The following is a 19,957-nucleotide window of genomic DNA, read 5'->3' as shown; positions in this document are numbered from 1 at the left end:
TTTTTGTCTTTAACTTTTGGCTTCAGCAGCATATACCATCGATTCACAATATAACAGCGCTTGGTACATATACATTGGATGGTTACAACATTATGGCTTTTGATCAAAACCTCTATGGAGAAAATGAATGGGATTTTTACTTCTGGAACCACACTGTTGCGCTCTATAGAGCATGACCTACTGAACTCATGAATGATTTCGCATTGAGAAAGCGCAGAAAACGGGCCCTTTGACATCACCGTTTATTCCCTGATATAGGCCGCCCACTGCCTACACTGTACACTAATAATTGTAAAAAAGTTTTCAAACAGCATGTTTGTATGGAAGGCTAATTCAAATGCTTTCCACCCTGGAGAAGTTGCACTTGCACTGTAGTCTTATCACTTTTTGTGCGTGTTGGTTTGTGAGTAATAATGACCATTCCCTGGCTATTGAGTTTTTGCTTTGGAATAAATCTGTGAACATAAAATCTGTTTACATTTACGTTATTGGTTTATTATAGTCTACAGTGTATGTCATGGCACATACATTTTGTCCTTGACTTTAAACTGTCTAGTGTGCAATCATATTCATAGGACTTCATAGCGCTGATGTGTCAGTGCACGTGCCGAGGGTTTGTCTGCATGTCATATGCGTTGGAGCGATATAGGGGCCTCCTCCTGGTAAATCGCCCCAGGCCTCAAAATTACTTAATCCAGCCCTGTGTGCAGCATGATAGGTAAAATATGCTTTTCCAACTTTTGTCCTTACTATGGAAACAGTTAGAAGGCCAGGCTCTGATGACCTAAGCCGTCTATGTTGTTCATCATCAGCGAGCAGTTCAGAGATGTGTTTGAAGTGATGAAGGAAAATAATGGAAATAATGCCAATTTACAAGCGTCCGACTAGCCATCTGTAAGTTCGGGAGGAACAGTGAATTGATGAAGCTCAAATAGAGATTTTCTCGGCGTAAAGGCCCATTTGGAACCAATTTCAATTGAATTGCCAATTCACTTAGTGAGGTATAACATACAGCGAGCCAGTCATATCATGAAATAAGCCCTGGCAGGGTGAATCACTACCCAATCTGAAGTGGAGGGGCCTTGAATTCCCAATCCAATTGGTGCTGTAATTGGAGCTTCAGGCTAGTTCAGCTGGAAGATTGCCAATGAAAACATTTGAAAAAATGACATGTACTCTATGCAAAATCTACTTTTGATTGTTCACAACGATGAAAAACACTGCATAAATTCCTTATTCATCATGAATACCTTTAGCAAATGATTACTAGCCATTAGTTAACTTTTAATTAACTGTGGGTGAATGCATTATTTGGGTGTATGCATTATTTGAATGCATATTTCTGCATTAACTAGTATTAATAAATGGTGAATGATTGTACCGTCATTCTAGAGTGTCAAACTCATTAATGGTTAACATAATAAGGCAGATCCTCAATGGATACAGGACTTGATCTCAGGTTAACGGATCGCCACCCCATTTAACATGGGTGCATTATTTTGCTCAAGCATGAATCAGGAAGACAAATGTAACATTAACGAGTTTCATAAAATGTTTTTTGGTTGTTTATTCCCAAGTATGAATTGTTATTTCTTAAATAAACAGTAAAACTTCTGCACGGTACAACTACTATTTTATATTACCCGTTCAAGAGTTGTGCTTATTTGTACAATTCTGTATTCATATGAGTGTCATTAAAATTGACTGATCAGTAATTAGTGAAACTACCAACAAAAGGATGCTTTGTAATAATATTTTATTGCAGCTCATAATTTACTATAAACAAGAAGTCATATTTTATGACATGCCTTTCTTAATGTACAATGATGCATTACATCTTATTCAGCTGCTTCCTTTCCCTGGGTAAGAGAAGAAAAGAAAAACGTTAAAAAACCCAACATTTTTGTTTGCATTCCATTTCTTCATGAGTCAATGGGCTTATGGTGTGTTCGGGATGCCTCATACACCATCCGCACGAGTTGCAAAGTGGGAAACCCCCCTTAATTCTTGCGGCATTTCACAGCGGAACGCCCCCTTTTTGTCGTAATATCTCGGGATTTTGAGAGTCCACCAAGTTCAGTGAGGTAGACCGTAGGACTCGACAAACAAAGATGGCCTTGCCGATAATGAGATGTATTTTCTTTGTATTTGTACCACACTGGTTATTTAAATGTCGATTTCAAATGCTCTTACACGCTTTAATCCGATCACCAATTTATGCATTGCACAGTCTTGCTCTTCGTGCAATACAATGTAAACTTTTGTTGTTTGTTTTCGAGCTGTTTTGCTAAAGAGGCTTATGTAGCCAACAATAACAATGACTAACCAATTACTGTTCTTCCCCGACTCGTCGCATAGCGATGCCCACAAAGACAAACTGGAACGCTGTAAGTGCTTCAAGCCACAATATCACGTCACAAGGGCAACTCGTGCGGGCGGTGTACGACGCATCTTGAACAAACATTATACAGTAATGAACTTACCTTGCCACCATCACGGCTCTTAGACCTCAGCTTGTTGACCTGAGTCTCAGCAATGTCAGCACGTTCCTCAGCCTCCTCCAGCTCATGTTGAACCTTCCTGCACTTAGACAGGTAAGAGTTGGCCTGCTCCTCCTGTAGGAACATTCAGATTTTGTTTAAATAAGACGTACCAAAATTGATGCAATAACCTGATTTTGTTACGTCGTTTCTACTTACCGCTTCCTCAGCCTGCCTCTTGTAAGCCTTCACCTTCAGCTGCAGCTTGTCAACAAGATCCTGGAGTCTGGCACCATTCTTCTTATCCTCTTCAGTCTAAAGTAATGAAAATGGTTATGTCTCAGACTGTAGTCTTTTCTGATATTCTTTGATTTAAATATTATTTTCATTAAAAAGTGGCATACCTGGTAGGTAAGTTCCTTTACTCTCCTCTCATATTTGCGGACACCCTTAACAGCATCTACTCCACGTCTCTGTTCACCCTCAACCTCGGTTTCCAGCTCACGCACCTTAAGGAATCAAATATTTTCAATAAATATACTCTTATTATGCTGTAAATGTAAATACATCCATGTGTGCCAGAATCTTACTCTGGACTCCAGTTTCTGGAGCTGCTTCTTGCCACCCTTCATGGCCAGGTTCTCAGCCTCATCCAAGCGATGCTGCAGGTCTTTCACTGTGACCTCCAGGTTCTTCTTCATCCTCTCCAGGTGAGAGCTAGTGTCCTGCTCTTTCTTCAGCTCCTCAGCCATCATGGCAGCCTAATTTAAAATATAACATATTAATCGAGAATTCAACGAATGTCCAATTCAATGAATTAACAAGTAGTAGCAAACCTACATCAGTGATGGCCTTCTTGGCCTTCTCTTCAGCATTCCTGGCTTCCTGGACGATGTCGTCCACCTCACCCTGGACTTGGACCAGGTCAGTCTCAAGCTTCTTCTTTGTGTTCAGAAGACTTGTATTCTAAAATAATTGTAATTGTTTATGACACGCATATAATCTTGCTGAATATTTAGGAAACTTGGGAGCATTTCTAGGAAGAATATGTTTGTTTGTTTACCTGAGAGTGCAAAAGTCCAACGCGCTCACTGGCATCAATCAGCTCTTGCTCAGCCACTTTGCGGCCTCTCTCTGTCTGTTCCAGAGCTGCCCTCAGCTCCTCAATTTCAGCCACCATGAGACCGTTCCTACGGTCCACCATAGCAGCCTGCTCCTTCAGGTCTTCACCTCCTCTGACAGCATCATCAAGATGCAGTTGTGCATCCTAAAATGAACATGGAAACACCATGGAAGATGACACAACAGGATATAAATGTCAATTTATTTAATGTCCTAGACATTTGTTTGTGTCATACCTTAAGTTGTCCCTGAACATTCCTGAGCTGCTTCTGGGCCTCAGCAGCCTGGCGGTTGGCATGGCTCAGCTGGATCTCCATCTCATTCAGATCACCCTCCATCTTCTTCTTGATTCTCAGGGCATCATTCCTGCTTCTGACCTCAGAGTCCAGTGTGCTTTGCATGGAGTCAGTGACCCTCAGGCTGTTCCTCTTGATCTGCTCCATTTCTTCATCCTTCTCAGCCAGCTTTCTGTCAACCTCACCCTTAATCTGGTTCAGCTCCAGCTGGACACGCAGAATCTTGGACTCTTCATGCTCCAGAGTACCCTAAATTATAAACCAATGTTGGCATATTCATTACATATTCTATTTCATAATAACAAAATTATCGCTCGATTCATTCGTATTTTTATTATGATCACCTCAGCTTCCTCTAGGGCTGTCTGGATCTCACTCTTCTCTGTCTCCACTTGCTTCTTGGATTTCTCCAGCTCATGGATGCTCTTTCCAGTCTCACCAATTTGTTCAGTCAGGTCCGAAATCTCCTCTGTTGAGAGGGTTACATATTGTTGTTTGAATGAATTCCAATAAAGTTATATATGTAGTAATCTTGGAAACATTGATGCCGAAATGAACAGTTTAACTCACGTTGCAGGTTCTTGTTTTCACGCTTCAGGGTCTCCAGCTGATCCAGAGCTTCTTCATAGGAGTTCTTCATCTTAAAAAGCTCAGTGCTGAGAGAACGAGCCTCTTTCTGAGTTCCTTCAAGCTCTGCCTGGCCCTCCTCATATTTCTGCTTCCAGTCAGCCAAAACCTGCACAATATTGTTAATAAAGCGGAACATGTTAATCACTTGAAGAATAATCAAATGATAATACAATTTAAACGGCCATCTCAATGAATGACAACACACCTTGTCAAAGTTCCTCTGCTTCTTGTCAAGGTTGGCAGCCAGTCCATTGGCCCTCTCCACATCAATCATGAGATCCTCCACCTCACCCTGGAGTCTCTGTTTGGTCTTCTCCAGAGAGGCACACTTTGAGTTCACAGCCTCAATCTGTTCCTCAGCCTCCTGAAGGCGCTGGGCAAGCTTTTTCCTGTTAAAGTATAACATGGTTTAATTTGTGACATTCATCAAATATAGTGTAAACTTTAGCAAAAGTATTAAATATTATACTCACTTGGACTCCTCAAGCTCCTCTGTGCGCTGGATAGCATCAGTTTCATACTTGGTCCTCCACTGAGCCACCTCACCGTTGGCCTTGGACATTCCACGCTGCAGCTCAGCCTTGGCCTCCTGCTCCTCCTCAAACTGCTCCCTCAGAAGGTCACAGTCATGGCGGGCTGATTGCACACCATGAGCAAGAGCATTCTTGGCCTGCAAAAGGTGATTGACTCAATTAATTAACTCATTAAAAGTTACAAAAATGTAGAATCTGCAATGACATAATGGAATCATGTTAATCAAATTAATGGATTAAAAATGATGGTTTACCTTGACTTCCTCCTCATTGAGCCTCTTCAGCTCCTCAATCTGCTGAGTAAAGGCCTGCTTGCCTCTGGTCAGCTGGGAGACGAGACCCTCTTTCTCCTCGAGCTGACGACCAAACTCACCTAGGTGATGACATAAATTGTTAGCTACAAAATATAGCAATACCACATTTCTCCCTAAATATATGAATAAGGTTTGGTTGCATTTGTTGGAGGTTAGTGTTAAGGTTATTTATGGTTATTGTTAGGGCTATTCTAATATGCAGGTTTTTTTTAAAGTAATTGTGAATACTTACCATTCTCTGTCAACAGCCTTGCTCTCTGAGCACTGATGTCATTTATCTGGCGACTGTTCTCATCACTCTTGGCCTTGATTTCACTCAGCTGGTCCTCCAGGGTACGGCACATCTTCTCCAGATTTCCCTGGTGATGCAACGTTTTACTTGTTAACACAAGTGGTTTCTTACACAGATTATATAGTATTAATTATAATATCGTATTTTGCATTTAATTTCAAAGATAAGTCACCTTGGACTTAGCAACTGCTTCCATGTTGCTGGAGAGGTCATCAATCTCCATCTTGTACTCGCTCTTCTCCTTCTCAAGCTTCTGCTTGACACGCTGGAGGTTGTCAATCTGCTCTCCCAGCTCTGCTACACTGTCAGCCTGCTTCTTACGCAGAGCAGCAGCAGTGGCTTCATGCTGCAGGGTGGACTCCTCAAGGTCACGACGCAGCTTCTGGAACTCAGCCTCACGCTTCTTGTTCATCTCAATCTGAGCAGCAGTGGCTCCACCAGCCTCCTCAAGCCTCTCACTGATCTCTTCAAGTTCTCTGGAGAGATCAGCTCTCTGCTTCTCAACCTTGGCACGAGCAGCACGCTCAGCTTCAATTTCTTCCTCCAGCTCTTCAATACGGGCCTAATAAGTAAGGAACACATATTTTGTAAAAATGTACTAATATTAATGACCTTTATGAATTATGTGGGATTGTCATATACATTGTCTTACCTGAAGTTCCTTGATCTTCTTCTGAAGCTGAGCACCCAGGGACTGCTCATCTTCAATCTTGCTTAGAAGCTGACTGGTCTCAAAGTCTTTCCTGATGATGAAACAATACCACACAACTTATTAACATACTTCTTGTGAATCTTTCTAATCAAAGCATGATTTTTGTTCAATCACATTACTTTTTGAGTTTCTCATCAGACTGCTGTTTGTCATTTTCAAGATCCATTATTGATTCCTGAGCCAATTTCAGGTCACCCTCAAGCTTTCGCTTGGCTCTCTCAAGGTCCATACGGAGTTTTTTCTCTTGTTCCAGAGAACCTTCAAGCTGCAATTAAAAAATATATTATTATTTGACTGCATTTCAAAAGAATTACAGGTTTTTTCTAATTTCATAAAAAAAAGGAACCTCACATCATCCACTTGCTGTTCAAGCTTGGTCTTGGCCTTGGTCAGAGTGTTGACCTTGTCTTCCTCTGCCTGCAGGTCATCAAGCGTCTGCTGGTGTGCCTCTTGGAGGGCTTTCTTCTCCTTTGACAGCTTAGCAACGCTCTCATCCTGAGAGGCCATCTCCTCTGTAAGGTTCTTCACCTAAACAAAACAGACATATGTGTAATACATGCTTATTTGTATTTTAATTTATCTCCTTTCAAAGAATCTTTACAAACCTTGTTCTCAGTAGCATGTTTCTCCTTTTCCACTTTGGCCAAGGTAAGCTCCAGGTCATCAATGTCCTTCTTAAGCTCAGAGCATTCATCCTCCAGCTTCCTCTTCTTGGCAGTAAGCTCAGCATTCATTTCCTCTTCATCCTCGAGTCTCTCGGTTGTCTCCTTGAGTTTAGCCTCCAGCTGGATCTTACTCTTGATGAGTCCCTCACACCTCTCTTCAGCATCATTCAAATTATCTCCTTCCTGTTTAAAAGGTGTCATATCAGTCATATCAAATGTCATATCAAATGGATCTCATTGTGTGTACGTGTTGAGACAGATAAATATTTTTACTTACAGAGGCCACTTGCAGCGCAAGATCATTCTTCTCCTGCAGTAGAGAAACCATCTTCTCCTCAAGTTCCTTCTTCTTTGCCAGGGCAGTAGACAGGTCTGTCTTCATCTTCTCATAGTTCTCCTTCATCGCAGAGAGCTCCTTCTCAGTTTCCGCACTCTTCAGAAGAGGCTTGATCTTGTAGTACACCTTCATCCATGGCCAGGTTTTGACATTCATGAATGAGCGGATGTTGTACTGAATAGTGTAAACAGCTTCCCTGTGGCGAAAAGGCAGTCCATTTAATGCACCATTTTTTATTTGACAAAATAGCGTATCTTCTTATGTATCAATCTTTTGAAACAAACCTTGTAGCTGTCATCTTCACATACTCCTTCCTCATGAGGTAAGCACGACAGAGAGCCTGAACCATTCCGACCAAAGATGCCAACTTCTCATCTCGCATCTCCTCAAGAGTACCCAGAAGACCAGCTTTGAAGAACACCTTAAGGTAAGACGAACTAGTCAGAAAGTAACTTTCAATCAAGCACAAATATACTTATTGACAACAATAAACAGACCTTGGTGTGTCCGAATTTGTACTCGTCGTGAGGCACATCAATGGACCCAAGCAGTTTCTCAGAAGCCTTCTTGTTGTCAATGAACTGTCCCTCCGGAATGACACTGGCATTCAGTACTTTGTATCTGTAGAAGTGCAATGTTAATTGTTTAAAAGAACGGTGTGTGTAAACAAGTATATAATTGTATGAATGAAGTTATTGTATAATTATGACAATATAATTGTTCTGTCAAAGCGTTAATACCTCTGCTTGAAGTCAGCATAGAGGATTCTGCTGGGGAATCCCTTTCTGCAGATTCTGATGCCCTCCAGTACACCGTTACACCTCAGCTGGTGGATAACCAGGTGGTTCTCCATCATTCCTGTGAAGTGTTGTAGGTTTCAGACTTTTAAAATATGACTGTTATTTTGCTATATTCTACTACAACGCCAACCTGTATAGAGTATTTAGTTTAGAGAGTATTTTAAGATTTATTACCTGGAACTTTAGACTCATTGGGAATGAGACAACGCACAAAGTGAGGATGGGTGCTCCTCAAATTGGTCATCAGCTTGCCCAAATTATCCTGTTCACATAAGATATTTGAATTAAAAGAAACTACAAATAAATGGATATCAAGAATGAACTTCAGTTTTCTCCGAATGCTTACCCTGAACTGTGAAGACACAGTCTGCATGGAACCACCCTTCTTTTTGCCACCTTTTTTGGCGCCACCGCTAGCATCTATAATATCATTTTTTAAATAATGATAATTATTTGAATGCTTAAAATGAGAGTTACAATTCCATAGTAAAGTTGAAATATGCAAAAGCGTAATACTTGAGACCCCAAACAGATATTGTACCTTCAACAGCAACAGCGGGATACAGGACAGGCAGCAGTTTGTTTGAGGACTTCTGGTACAGCCCAATAACAGAGTCATTCAGGGGATCCTTGTTCTTGTCCAGCCAGCCCGCGACGCTGTAGGCCACGGTACCAGCATAATGCACCATGGCGAAGTCAGCATCAACCTTGCCCTTCCCCGGCTTGGGCTTCTCAAATGCTTTGTTTTTGCCAAGATGCTGTTCATACAGCTTGTTCTTGAAGGAAGTGTCTGAGGCTTTGGGGAACATGCACTCCTCTTCAAGGATGGAGAAGATGCCCATTGGCTATTTAGAAAGAAATATTGGGCAACATTATGATAAGATAGTTTTGAATGACACTGTGAAAGGTCATATTTTGTTGTACAAGTCATGTTTACCTTCTCAATAAGCTCAATGCAGGCAGCCAAGTCCATGCCGAAGTCAATGAACTCCCAGATGATACCCTCCTTCTTGTACTCCTCTTGCTCCAGGACGAACATGTGGTGGTTGAAGAACTGTTGCAGTTTCTCATTGGTGAAGTTGATGCACAGCTGCTCCATGCTGTTATACTGATAGAGAACATTAGTTTAGCAAATGTTCAATCACTGAGACACTGATTTTAGACAGAGAAACGTTGAAATTATAAGAAATGCAATCTTACATCAAAGATCTCAAAACCAGCAATATCCAGCACACCAATATAGGATGATCTTGCTTGCTTGGTGTCCAGCATCTGGTTGATACGGATGACCATCCACAAGAACATCCTCTCATAGATAGACTTGCCAAGAGCACTCACTGAGTTGTACACCTAGAGCAGGGTGGGAGATTAGATATACGTACAAATTACTACTATTAAAATCACTTTTTGATTGTTATTCCATGGTATTAACATACCTGAGGTACTGTCTGTCCCTTAGTGACAAACTCATTTCCGACCTTCACTCTGGGGTAGCACAGACCCTTGAGCATGTCAGCAGAGTTGAGACCAAGTAGGTAGGAAACTTTGTCAGCCTCTAAATTGTTTATATGAAAGAAAAAAGTATGATCCTTTGGTAGAAATTGCTGAATTTCTACATATATTTACACATTGTGAAAACAATTAATTGCAGCGAACCCGGACTTTGGAAATGTCCAGTGGTTGTTATAAAACACAATCAACTTACCCTCTGTGCCATCAGGCTCGGCCTGCTCCTCACGCTGCTTCTGCTTGAACTTCATGTTACCGTGGTGAAGTACAGCACCAGTAAACTTGTAGATGGCCATCTTCTCGTCATTGTTGAAACCCAAAATATCAATGGCAAGCTGTAGGAAAAGGATAATCAATACATCGATTATACAAAGATTTTGGAAAATTTCAGAGCGGGATATAACCTTGTATCGTCAGTATGATAAATGCCCTCTACCTAGGTTAGAAACATATAGAGCTTTCTGGAATCAGACCAAAAGTCCCACAAGCTTTTTTGGTCCGAGTTAGTCCCTGCCAAAAATGCTACCTAAGGTAGTTGTAAACATTGACTCACATCAGTAGCATCCAGCTCCTCTTTGTCATCAATGCTGGCCACAGTGATCTGACCCTGACTGCACATGGGGAAGTCGTAGGGGTTGGTGGTGATGAGGGTCATTTCTAGAGAAAGAAAATGTTATTAATATATATTATATGGTCACATATATTATTTGTATTTTTTACTCCAAAATCCAAAATGAAACATAAGTTAAAGGCAACCCTGTATAACATTACATCTTAATGAAATTATTTCTCACTACTACACCATCTTACCAATGATCTCAGGTTTGTGGTTGGTCATCATCTGGTAGAAGATGTGATAGCCTCTCTCATCGGGAAGCTGGAATGTCACTCTGGACTTCTCCAGCAGATCTTTAGGGTTTTAATTTAGTAAAATAAAGTTTGGATTCACATTAATAAATCAAACCTATTCAACCTATTACGAGAGCTGTTTCATTGGTAATTTGGTACTAGTATTTGGTACTTACAAGTCTCAATGTCAGCACTGGCCAGTTTACCAGTTGCACCGAAATGGATTCTGATGAATTTACCCTGTTTGGAAAAGACTCACTTCAGTTTTTGTCACAGATCAAGTTTTTAATTTCATTGTTTGACAAACTAAGTTTGTACTTACGAAACGAGATGAGTTGTCATTTCTCACAGTCTTGGCATTACCGTAGGCCTCCAGCAGGGGATTGGCTGCAATAATCTGGTCCTCCAGTGACCCCTATGAGGAAAGTTCCAGTTTTGATCTTTAGTTCTCAGGGCATCCTTACATCTCTTGTGTGGTTCATGTCATTTATGATGATACATTTTTTATATAGCAAACAGATTTTATGTTTTTTTAAGCATACCTGAATCTTGGAAGTTTGTTCCTTCTTCTTGTCAGTAGCCACTGAGATGGTGGCAAAGTACTGGATGACACGCTTGGTGTTCACAGTCTTTCCAGCACCGGATTCTCCACTGGGTATGAAAAGAAAGTAATTAGTAGTCTTTTACGTCTCCCCGACTCTTTGTGAGATTTTTGTGGCATACGATTTTACTTCTAATGTTAAATCATTCAACTAAACATCAAGAAAAAATACAAACTTACGTGATCAATACAGACTGATTCTGTCTATCTGCAAAATAAAAAAAGGTAAAAGAACATTTATTCAAATATTTCAACCTAACATAAGTTCATTCATTTATACCACATTTGCTTATGCATACCAGTAAGCATGTTCTGGATGGCATTGTCAGAGACAGAGAAGATGTGGGGTGGAGCCTCCATACGCTTCTTGCCTCTGTAGGCATTGACAACCTCCTGATCGTACACTGGGAGCCACTTGTAGGGGTTTACAGTGGCACAGAACAGCCCAGAGTAGGTCTGAAGGAAATCATTCAGAGATGATCATTAATATGATCTGTGATATTGTTAAGTAATATTTAACTTCATTTAGTAGGTTAAATATCTTACGTAGATCATCCATGCTGCATAACGCTCTTTGAGGTTATACAACACAGAGGCTTCATTGAGATGGGTCATCATGGCCATGTCCTCAATTTTGTCGTACTTGGGAGGGTTCATGGGTGTGACATCATCCTCCTTGACTGTTCTCTCCTAGAAAAGGCACACCATTTTTAGTTTTGTTTCATCTATAACCTTGAAACGTTTCAAACTATTTTCTGCATGGCAATAAATTAAGAGCAGCCTACCTCTTCTGTAGCCAAGACTTTAACGGTGGTTTTGCCACCCTCCTTCTTAATGATGGTACACTTGACGTACAGCTCCTTAGCATCAGCCACATATGCAGCACTCTTGGCATCAAAGGGCGCGTTCTGGGCCTCAATCCTCTCCTTCTCTGGCTTACGGAGGTAAATTGCAGCCTTGCCATAATAGGCCATCTCCGCGTCCGTACTCATGGTGGCAGCTTACTGTCAGAGAAAAACAGAAAATGTTTTGATGTATGTCATATGATATTGTCCTCAGATTGTTCTCATAGAGGTCGATATGGCCGACATCAAATAAGTCTTACCTTGTTTTTCTTCTAATGAGAATCTTCAAGTTTCAGCCCTGAAATTGAAAGACATAATATTTTAAACTGATTTAACAGATGCTATTTCAGCACTTACAATACAATTAACTTGAAACATGAACGTTTTACAACTTTCGTATAATCGTGTTTCATTGTAATTGCACATTTATATTCCTAAAAATACAAACACTGTATGACATGCAATAGATCATATGTTTTTACTTTTTTATGACAGATACAGTAAGATTCAGACAGGAAGATCTGGGAAGGAGAGAGAGCGAGATTTAACCTGGGTGTCTGCTTTAAGTATTGAGCCTTTATTGTAAGCACTCTACCAGGTGAGCCCCCAGGGTGCACGACAATAGATATTTTTTACTTAAAACAATCTCTAAGTTAGATACCAATATCAAGTTAGAGTCAAACTATATTATATATAATATTTGAAGTGAGATCTGTAACATCACTCTGCATTACCGTCTAGCCTTAATGGTTCAACAACAGCTTTTGTTCCTTGTGAATTGTCTAAACAGGCTGTATTGAAGAAATTGTTAAAATAAGGCAATATGGCTTCGGTATCAAAATTAGGTATACCTAACAAAGGTATACCTAATTTCAACGCCTCAGAATACAACCTTCATGATTAATAACAAAGAAAGAACGAAGAAAACATGATAAAATAGTGTGGCTTGATTTGCAACAACGCTAATGTTTCAATTGAAAATCAATCTATTCGTCTTTTTTTTTTAAAGTTTTGAATGAAAGAGAGCTTCAGCGTCACTCTGACTTACCACCAGTTGTTTCTTCCTCAACTGCCCTGCAAGCTGTACATCCCTCTCAGGGCCCTCTTATATAGCAGACCACTGGGTAAGCCCACACTCAAAATGGGCATGAGGCGCAAACCCTCTTATAGATTTGGTATACATTTGCCATGTGTTCTATACAAAATATTGGGCTGATTTGCAAATGGAAAATGAACGCATGCAATGAAGAACAATTATATGGACATTGTGATGTAATCATTGTAATCTTTATACAAATGAAGCGCTTTAAACAGTTAGTTTAAAGATCTGATGGACGCCGTTTATTGTACAAGATACAACAATATGCAATAAACATGTGGCATTACTCCTTTCATTGTTCCTGCAGCAGCTAGGCTTTTTAATCAGGACTACTGATTTGATGGTTGTAATTCTGCTGTATTTATATTTATTGATGCTGTTGACCAGTTGTGGCAATATGGCATACTGGCAAGAGTGATACAATCTTGCACATTGATCATTTGCACTTCATAATATTGTTATTTATTCCCTATTTTTAATTTGGTTTTAGCCTTCTATTATTTTACTATGGTAGTGGACCAAACTCCCTCTGTGACCATGCTTGTTTCTTGTTTTATGTTGGTACTGGTATTCCTGTTTAATGTATTTTCTATGTTGTATACAGACCATGGTGGCAAACCAGTTTCCCCATTGGGGATTAATAAAGTTAATCCAATCCAATTGTATTTTTTATTCACGTTACTCTTTGAAGTTGCATATTTATATATTTCACCGTTCTTAAAGATACCTGAACATTACGAATGTCACATATAGATGTCAAAATCTATAAATAACATGGTAACAGGTTTACAGCTTTTTCAGACCTTACTGCTTACAAAGCACAAGACTTTGTGCTTCAATGGGGAAACCTGATCTCTGTCTATGGGTGTAGTGTTGCAGTACAGTTGTAAATAGGATTTTTGAGATTTAAAACCCAGCACTATGTTTACTATATGTCTACTTGTCAACCGCCTTGGTTTCCTGCAAAATTTAGGATGTAAGTGCAGATTCCTCTTTAGATTGTATATTTTAAAATAATTAAACAATTGTATTAATTAATAAATGCATCAGAATAAAAAAAATCCTAAACAAAAACTTACAATAACTGGTGTTCAGAAACATTCATGAACAATAATGTGAATATAATGCTATGAAAAATAGTTTATATAGTTGTTGTCATCCAAATTCTCTATATGTTCTTATATCTATTCTGTTGTTCTGACACAATTTTTTTTGTTGATACAGTGTTTATCTGTATATCTTATTCAGAAAACTATTAAAAAATGTGTTATAAATGTCGAACTGAAATTATGATATTTTTAGATGGAGATGGAATGAATCAAAACAAATAAAACAGTTCTCTTGTAAAAAAAAAAAAAGATGTATAAGATTTTGCAATTCAAAATGTGTAGAATTATTGAAGCACATGTTTCATCATGTAAATCAATTAAACAATTGTGAAAGATCAATTTAAACCAACTTTGCCGGCACCATGTTATGGTCTTTATGTTATGACCAAACTCGGGGAGCCAAAGCAAAGACGCAGACAACGGATGTTGAATTAAACCAGAGGTTTATTGTAGGGAGGATGTGAGCAGTAGGGAATAAACAGGAGGTGGACAGGCAATGATGGATGACAGGCAGGCAACCCTACTGGAAGGTAGATGATCACACAGAATGGTTGCCAGGCAGGTAAAGGGTTGGTGATCCTGGGGCAAGGATAACACAGAGATGAAGAACAGGAGGTAACATGTAAAACGAAATGTATTTAGAAATAAAAAATCCACCAATGCCAAGACTGGTTATCTACCACTTTGGTTGTAACAACGATCTGAATGGGTGATGAACCGGGGTTGAGGTAGGGCAGGATGATGACCGGAGATGGATGGCTGGTGTCCCTGTCAAACAGGTGTAGAGCCGGGGAAAATGAGGGAATGCCTTGCCTGTAAGGCACTGAGAGGGGGAGACAGAGCAAAGCATCTGCTAGGTATGGCCACCACCATAACAGTTATCTTCCTCAATGGGCGCCTCCAGGCAAGCCAACAGGTCTATCCGGGTGCTCATGGAAATCACGGACCAATAACTTATCCAAGTTGTTGCTGTGGGGCACCCAGCTACGCTCCTCAGGGTATTGGCCCTCCCATAAGTATTGGTTACCCTTTCCCTGACGGCACTTGCCCAGCAGCCACCAAACAGTGGGGGGGGGGTCATCGATGATATGAAGGTGGAGGAGATGCAACCGGGGGGCACAGGGCTGGTGGAAACAGGCTTTAACTGAGAAACATGGAAGGTTGGATGAACCTTCATATTGGAAGGCAACATGAGTCTGACCAGTTTGGGGTTTATGAAAGTCAATCAAAAAGGGCCAACAGAAATGGGGGTGAGTTTCTTGGAAATCGTCTTGAGGGGTAGGTCCCTTCCCTCTGCCCCTGGAGTTAGTTTGGGGGCTGGGACCGGTTGCGGTCAGCTGAGCAGAGCAAGGTGGAACCAACGTCCCTACAAATTTTGCGAACGCAACGGAGATCAGACTGAACCGATGGGACGGCAATGTCCACCTCCTGAGCTGGGAAGAGAGGTAGCTGGTAACCCACGGCACAACCAGGCCAAATGGGTGCGCCAAGAAGAAGGATTTCTTGCAGAGACGCAACAGATATCCAGAAGACAAGCTCACAGAAGCTTCCAGAGCTTGACAGAAAGCCTTCCATACTTTTGACATAAATTTGGGTCCACGGTCAGAAACAATGTACAAGGGTTTTCCATGGAGACGAAGCACATTATTTACCAAGAGTTCTGCCGTTTCAAAAGCAGTAGGGAGGTTTAGGGAGAGCCACAAAATGAACCACTTTAGAAAAACTTTCCTCTATGGTGAGTATCTCTGTGTTACCCTTAGAAGGAGGAAAACCTGTAACAAAGTCGAGGGTGATATATGACCGGGGTTGAGAGGGGATTGTCAGGGGACGGAGCAGGCCAGCAGGATTCCCCACAAGCACACACAGTGCAGGCGGCCACAAAGGCATGGTTGTCAGCCTCCAGTGTGGACCACCAGAAATTCCGCTTCAGCAGAGAGAGTGTGTGACTGATTACTGGATGGCAGGCAAACCTAGAGTTGTGCGCCGACTGGAGGACCTGAGAGCGGACTGACACAGGCACAAAGACACGATTTGTAGGGCCATTGCCTGGGTCCGGTTCAGTGAGGTGGCCTCCCAAATCAACGACTCAATCTCCCATGTCACCGCGTCCACCACACAGGACGACGGGAGAATAGTTTCGCAGATGGGAGCCAACCCCTCAAAAAAAAAAGGCGGGAGAAAGTGTTGGTCTTGATATTTCTGGAAGGCGGAGCGCTGGGACACAACTTCGCCAAATCTGAAGCATCCACCTCCACCACAAATTGACGTGAAGGATCAGGGTGGATGAGGACATGGGCGGAAGTAAAACATCTCTCAAGCTCCCTTAACGCAGTTTCTGCCTCAGCGGTCCAGGAGAAGGGAGTTGCAGGAGAGGTGAGCTTGGCAAAAGGCGCTGCCACACTGCTGAAGTCCCTGATGAACCAATGGTAGGAGTTGGAGAAGCCAAGAAAGGACTGGAGCTGCTTAACAGTCGTAGGTGTAGACCACTCTGCAACAGCCTGCACCTTCCCTGGATCAGTCTTCACCTCCACGCTCTCAATGATGGATCCCAGGAATAACACAGAGCTCTCATTGAACTTTAGAGGAGTCTCTGGAGAACCTGCCTCAAGCGGATGTTGTGTTCCTCCATGTTGCGGGAATTTTTTTTGTTGTCAATCGTTGCCAAAAACTGAACGGTGGAGGAGGTCGCAGAGAGCATCATTCACAAGAGCCTGGAAAACAGCTATGGCATAGGTTATTTCAAAAGGCATAAACAGGTACTCAAAATGACCAAGTGGTGTGTTAAAAGCTGTTTCCCATTTGTCTCCCTCCCTTATTCTAACCGGATGTATGATCTAAAATATCCAACAGTGAGGAATCTACTTTCATTAATATGGGAGAGGCACCTCCAAAGTGTTTACCCAAATGTTGACATAGCGCCGACAGTAATGCCAGTGGGGAGAGATCGTTTTCCAAATTGGGAATTATTAGGCATAGAATGAGGACATCTATCTGTGAAGACAGACTGAAGTTAATTACCCATTCATTTTCTCCATTTACTTTTCTTAAAATCATTATAGAAAGAGTTTTAAGCCTGGAACCAAGGCAATCGTTCGTCAAGATAGTCATATCCATTAAAGATTTGATACTGGCCAAAAAATAATTTGGAAAACGGAATAAAAGGCAAAGGTAAAGACTGTGTACATTATATTTGTGAACAGCGGAGGACTACTCATCCCATTAACCATTGTGAAACCTTCCACAATGGTTCCACCCACTAGTTTAGCACATTACTTCCATTTTATACCCTTTGTCATTATTTTATTGTTAACATTGTTAATATAAGTTGTGTCATATATTGTGTGTGTGTGTGTGTGTGTGTTTTTGTGTGTGTGTGTGCATGCGCGTGTGTGTACGTGTGTGTGTATGTATAGTGTTTCATATAGTGTATGGCGTTGTCATCGACATGGTACGTTCCTTCGTTCCTGACTTCAATGAGAATTCAGTTTCGTATTCCAGTTACATATTCATTAAATATTCTGCATTCTTAGCTTTTATGCAACCAACATTAAAAAAAAGCCTTGCTAGTGCTACATTGTATATTTTTACTTTATTTTATATTTAATATTAAAAAAAATCAACATCTAGAGCACATTTCCTCTATAGGCCTTACAAAAATTCTCTAACTTTCCATTAATCTAAGGGAAATCATAGTTTCTGTGGTAAATTATCCAGTTCAGTAGTAGTTATGGGTGACTTGACTTTTGTGGGTGCAGTAAACGTTTCCATGGTAACAGCAAGCTCCACCAATTATCTCCAGTCATGTTGCACTTTTGGATTATGGGTAGTGTAGTGGTTAAAAAGAAATCGTAAATAAACGTGTTTTTCTAAAAACTAGATGTTTACCTCATTAACTTGTGGCTTCTGCAGGAGCATATCATCATTTCACAATATAACGGCACTTGGTACGTATACTTCAGATGGTAACGACAGCTTTTAATCAAAGCCTCTATGGAGAAAATTAATGGGATCGTTACTTCCGGAACCACACTGTTGCGCTCCATAGAGCATGACCTGCTGCGCCAACTTGACTTTGAAGAGCTCATTCATGATTTTGCATTGAGAAAGAACCGTAAACTGGCCCTTTAACATCATCAATATTGGTGATGGTGAGTCAAATGTTTGTTCCCTGATATAGGCCGCCTGCTGCCTACACTACTTTATTGTAAAATAGTTTCAAAATAGCTTGTTTGTATGTAGGGCTAATTCAAATGCTTTCTACCCTGGAGATGTTGCACTTGCACTCCAGGAATATCTGACTGCCTTTTTTGTGTTTGGGATTGTGGTAACAATGGCCATTCCCTGGCTATTTTGTTTTTACTTTGGAATAAATTGAAATCTGTGTACATTTACATTATTGTTTTTTTATAGTCTACAGTGTATGTCATTGCACATACATTTGTTCCTTGGCTTTAAACTGTCTAGTGTGCGATCATATTCATAGAGTGGTTCTGTGGTGTTACGTGTGTGGTTGTTTTCCTGTGTCTTCCTGTGTTCTCTGTAGGTCTCACGCCATTGGCTGTTCCTCCACCATCGTCCAACCCCCTGTCCAATCTGGGAGCTGTCTGATGGCCAATCAGTGTCATCAGGCCTTGATAACCTGCACCTGCCTGTCTCCATTGTAACACGCCATTGTCTGCCTGTTTGTTGGCTGTGTCATGCTGTTGCCTTTGTTTTTGAGATGCCATAGGGGTTTAGGTGAATAGATAAGATACCCTTGGGTGTACACTACCATCACGTAGTTTTTCCTCTGTTATTACATCAAGTTAGAAGCGGGGCCACCCTCTGTATGTATTAGCTAGGTTGTATGTGTGCACTAGTTAGTTGTCACTTTATCTTGTTTTCTTTGATTTGGCTCCGCTTATAGTTCCCTATTCCCCTTGGCGGAATGCTCGCCAAATAAATGTAACTAGTTTGCTGTTGTGCCATGCGTTATTGTTCTCCCAGTCAGTCCAACAGTTACATGTGTTATGGTTCCCCCCTAGACGTAGCAAGCGAACATCCTGGAGCCGTAACATGTGGACTTCAAAGCGCTGATGTGTCAGTGCACGTGCCGAGGGTTTGTGTGTGTGTCATGTGCGTCGGAGCGATATAGTAGCCTCCTCCTGGTATATAGCCTCAGGCCTCAAAATTACTTATTCCGGCCCTGTGTGCAGCATGATAGGTAAAAGATAAACAGTTAGAAGGCCAGGATTTGATGACCTAAGCTGATTACGGGGTTCAACATCAGCGAGCAGTTCAGCGATATATTTTGGCCCAGTGTTCGTAAATTATTTATAGCAGACATAATTTGAGGTAAATTCTGAAGTGCATAGGAAGGCAGTGTTTGAATTTGAGTATAAGTGTTATGTGATCAGCCTTCTTTTTCTTTGTCGGTCTAGTTGCATCATATTTTTTGGTAATTGCTTGCCAAATGTTTACAAGCCAACTTCAAATCAGTAGAAAGTAATTCAGAGGGTATGGGTGAGACTGGCCAAATCTTTCGACTGTAGGTGTTTAAATAGATTCTTGGAAATAAGGCCAATTCACAGTGTCTGACTAGCCATCTGTAAGTTCGGGAGAAATACTGAATGGATGATGCTACAATAGAGACATTCGTCTGGCGTCAAGGCCCATTAGGAACCAAATTGAATTGATTATTTAAAATTTGATAAATTTTCTACATTTCTGAAACATTTTAGATGCTGTGAACATGGACTAGAGGGGCAGTCTGACTGCCTCACAT

At 41.0% G+C, this 19,957-nt stretch overlaps 1 protein-coding gene across 1 annotated transcript; it reads right to left on the bottom strand.

Annotated features, from left to right (window-relative positions):
• Positions 1-1,838: 1,838 nt before the first annotated feature.
• Positions 1,839-12,132, bottom strand: LOC307075209 (myosin heavy chain, fast skeletal muscle-like; the record flags this gene model as incomplete). Its single annotated transcript, XM_079735719.1, has 39 exons — positions 1,839-1,859; positions 2,484-2,615; positions 2,700-2,795; positions 2,885-2,989; positions 3,071-3,241; positions 3,321-3,446; positions 3,544-3,747; positions 3,839-4,147; positions 4,243-4,367; positions 4,469-4,634; positions 4,734-4,917; positions 5,002-5,198; positions 5,316-5,434; positions 5,608-5,734; positions 5,840-6,229; positions 6,320-6,410; positions 6,499-6,644; positions 6,731-6,907; positions 6,985-7,227; positions 7,322-7,577; positions 7,666-7,802; positions 7,879-8,002; positions 8,122-8,239; positions 8,356-8,443; positions 8,528-8,601; positions 8,723-9,026; positions 9,119-9,289; positions 9,382-9,531; positions 9,618-9,736; positions 9,887-10,025; positions 10,244-10,347; positions 10,501-10,599; positions 10,716-10,779; positions 10,862-10,954; positions 11,082-11,190; positions 11,321-11,348; positions 11,440-11,596; positions 11,687-11,830; positions 11,926-12,132. 39 exons carry the CDS (start codon positions 12,130-12,132, stop codon positions 1,839-1,841), a joined length of 5,814 nt encoding a protein of 1,937 aa, XP_079591845.1.
• Between the last annotated feature and the right edge of the window lie 7,825 nt (positions 12,133-19,957).

This window comes from Pollachius pollachius (assembly GCF_949987615.1).
Source record: "Pollachius pollachius genome assembly, chromosome: 4".
In the NCBI taxonomy this organism is placed as follows: domain Eukaryota; kingdom Metazoa; phylum Chordata; class Actinopteri; order Gadiformes; family Gadidae; genus Pollachius; species Pollachius pollachius.
Note: the sequence above shows the minus strand (reverse complement) of the source record. Positions and strands in the feature narration are given on the sequence as shown.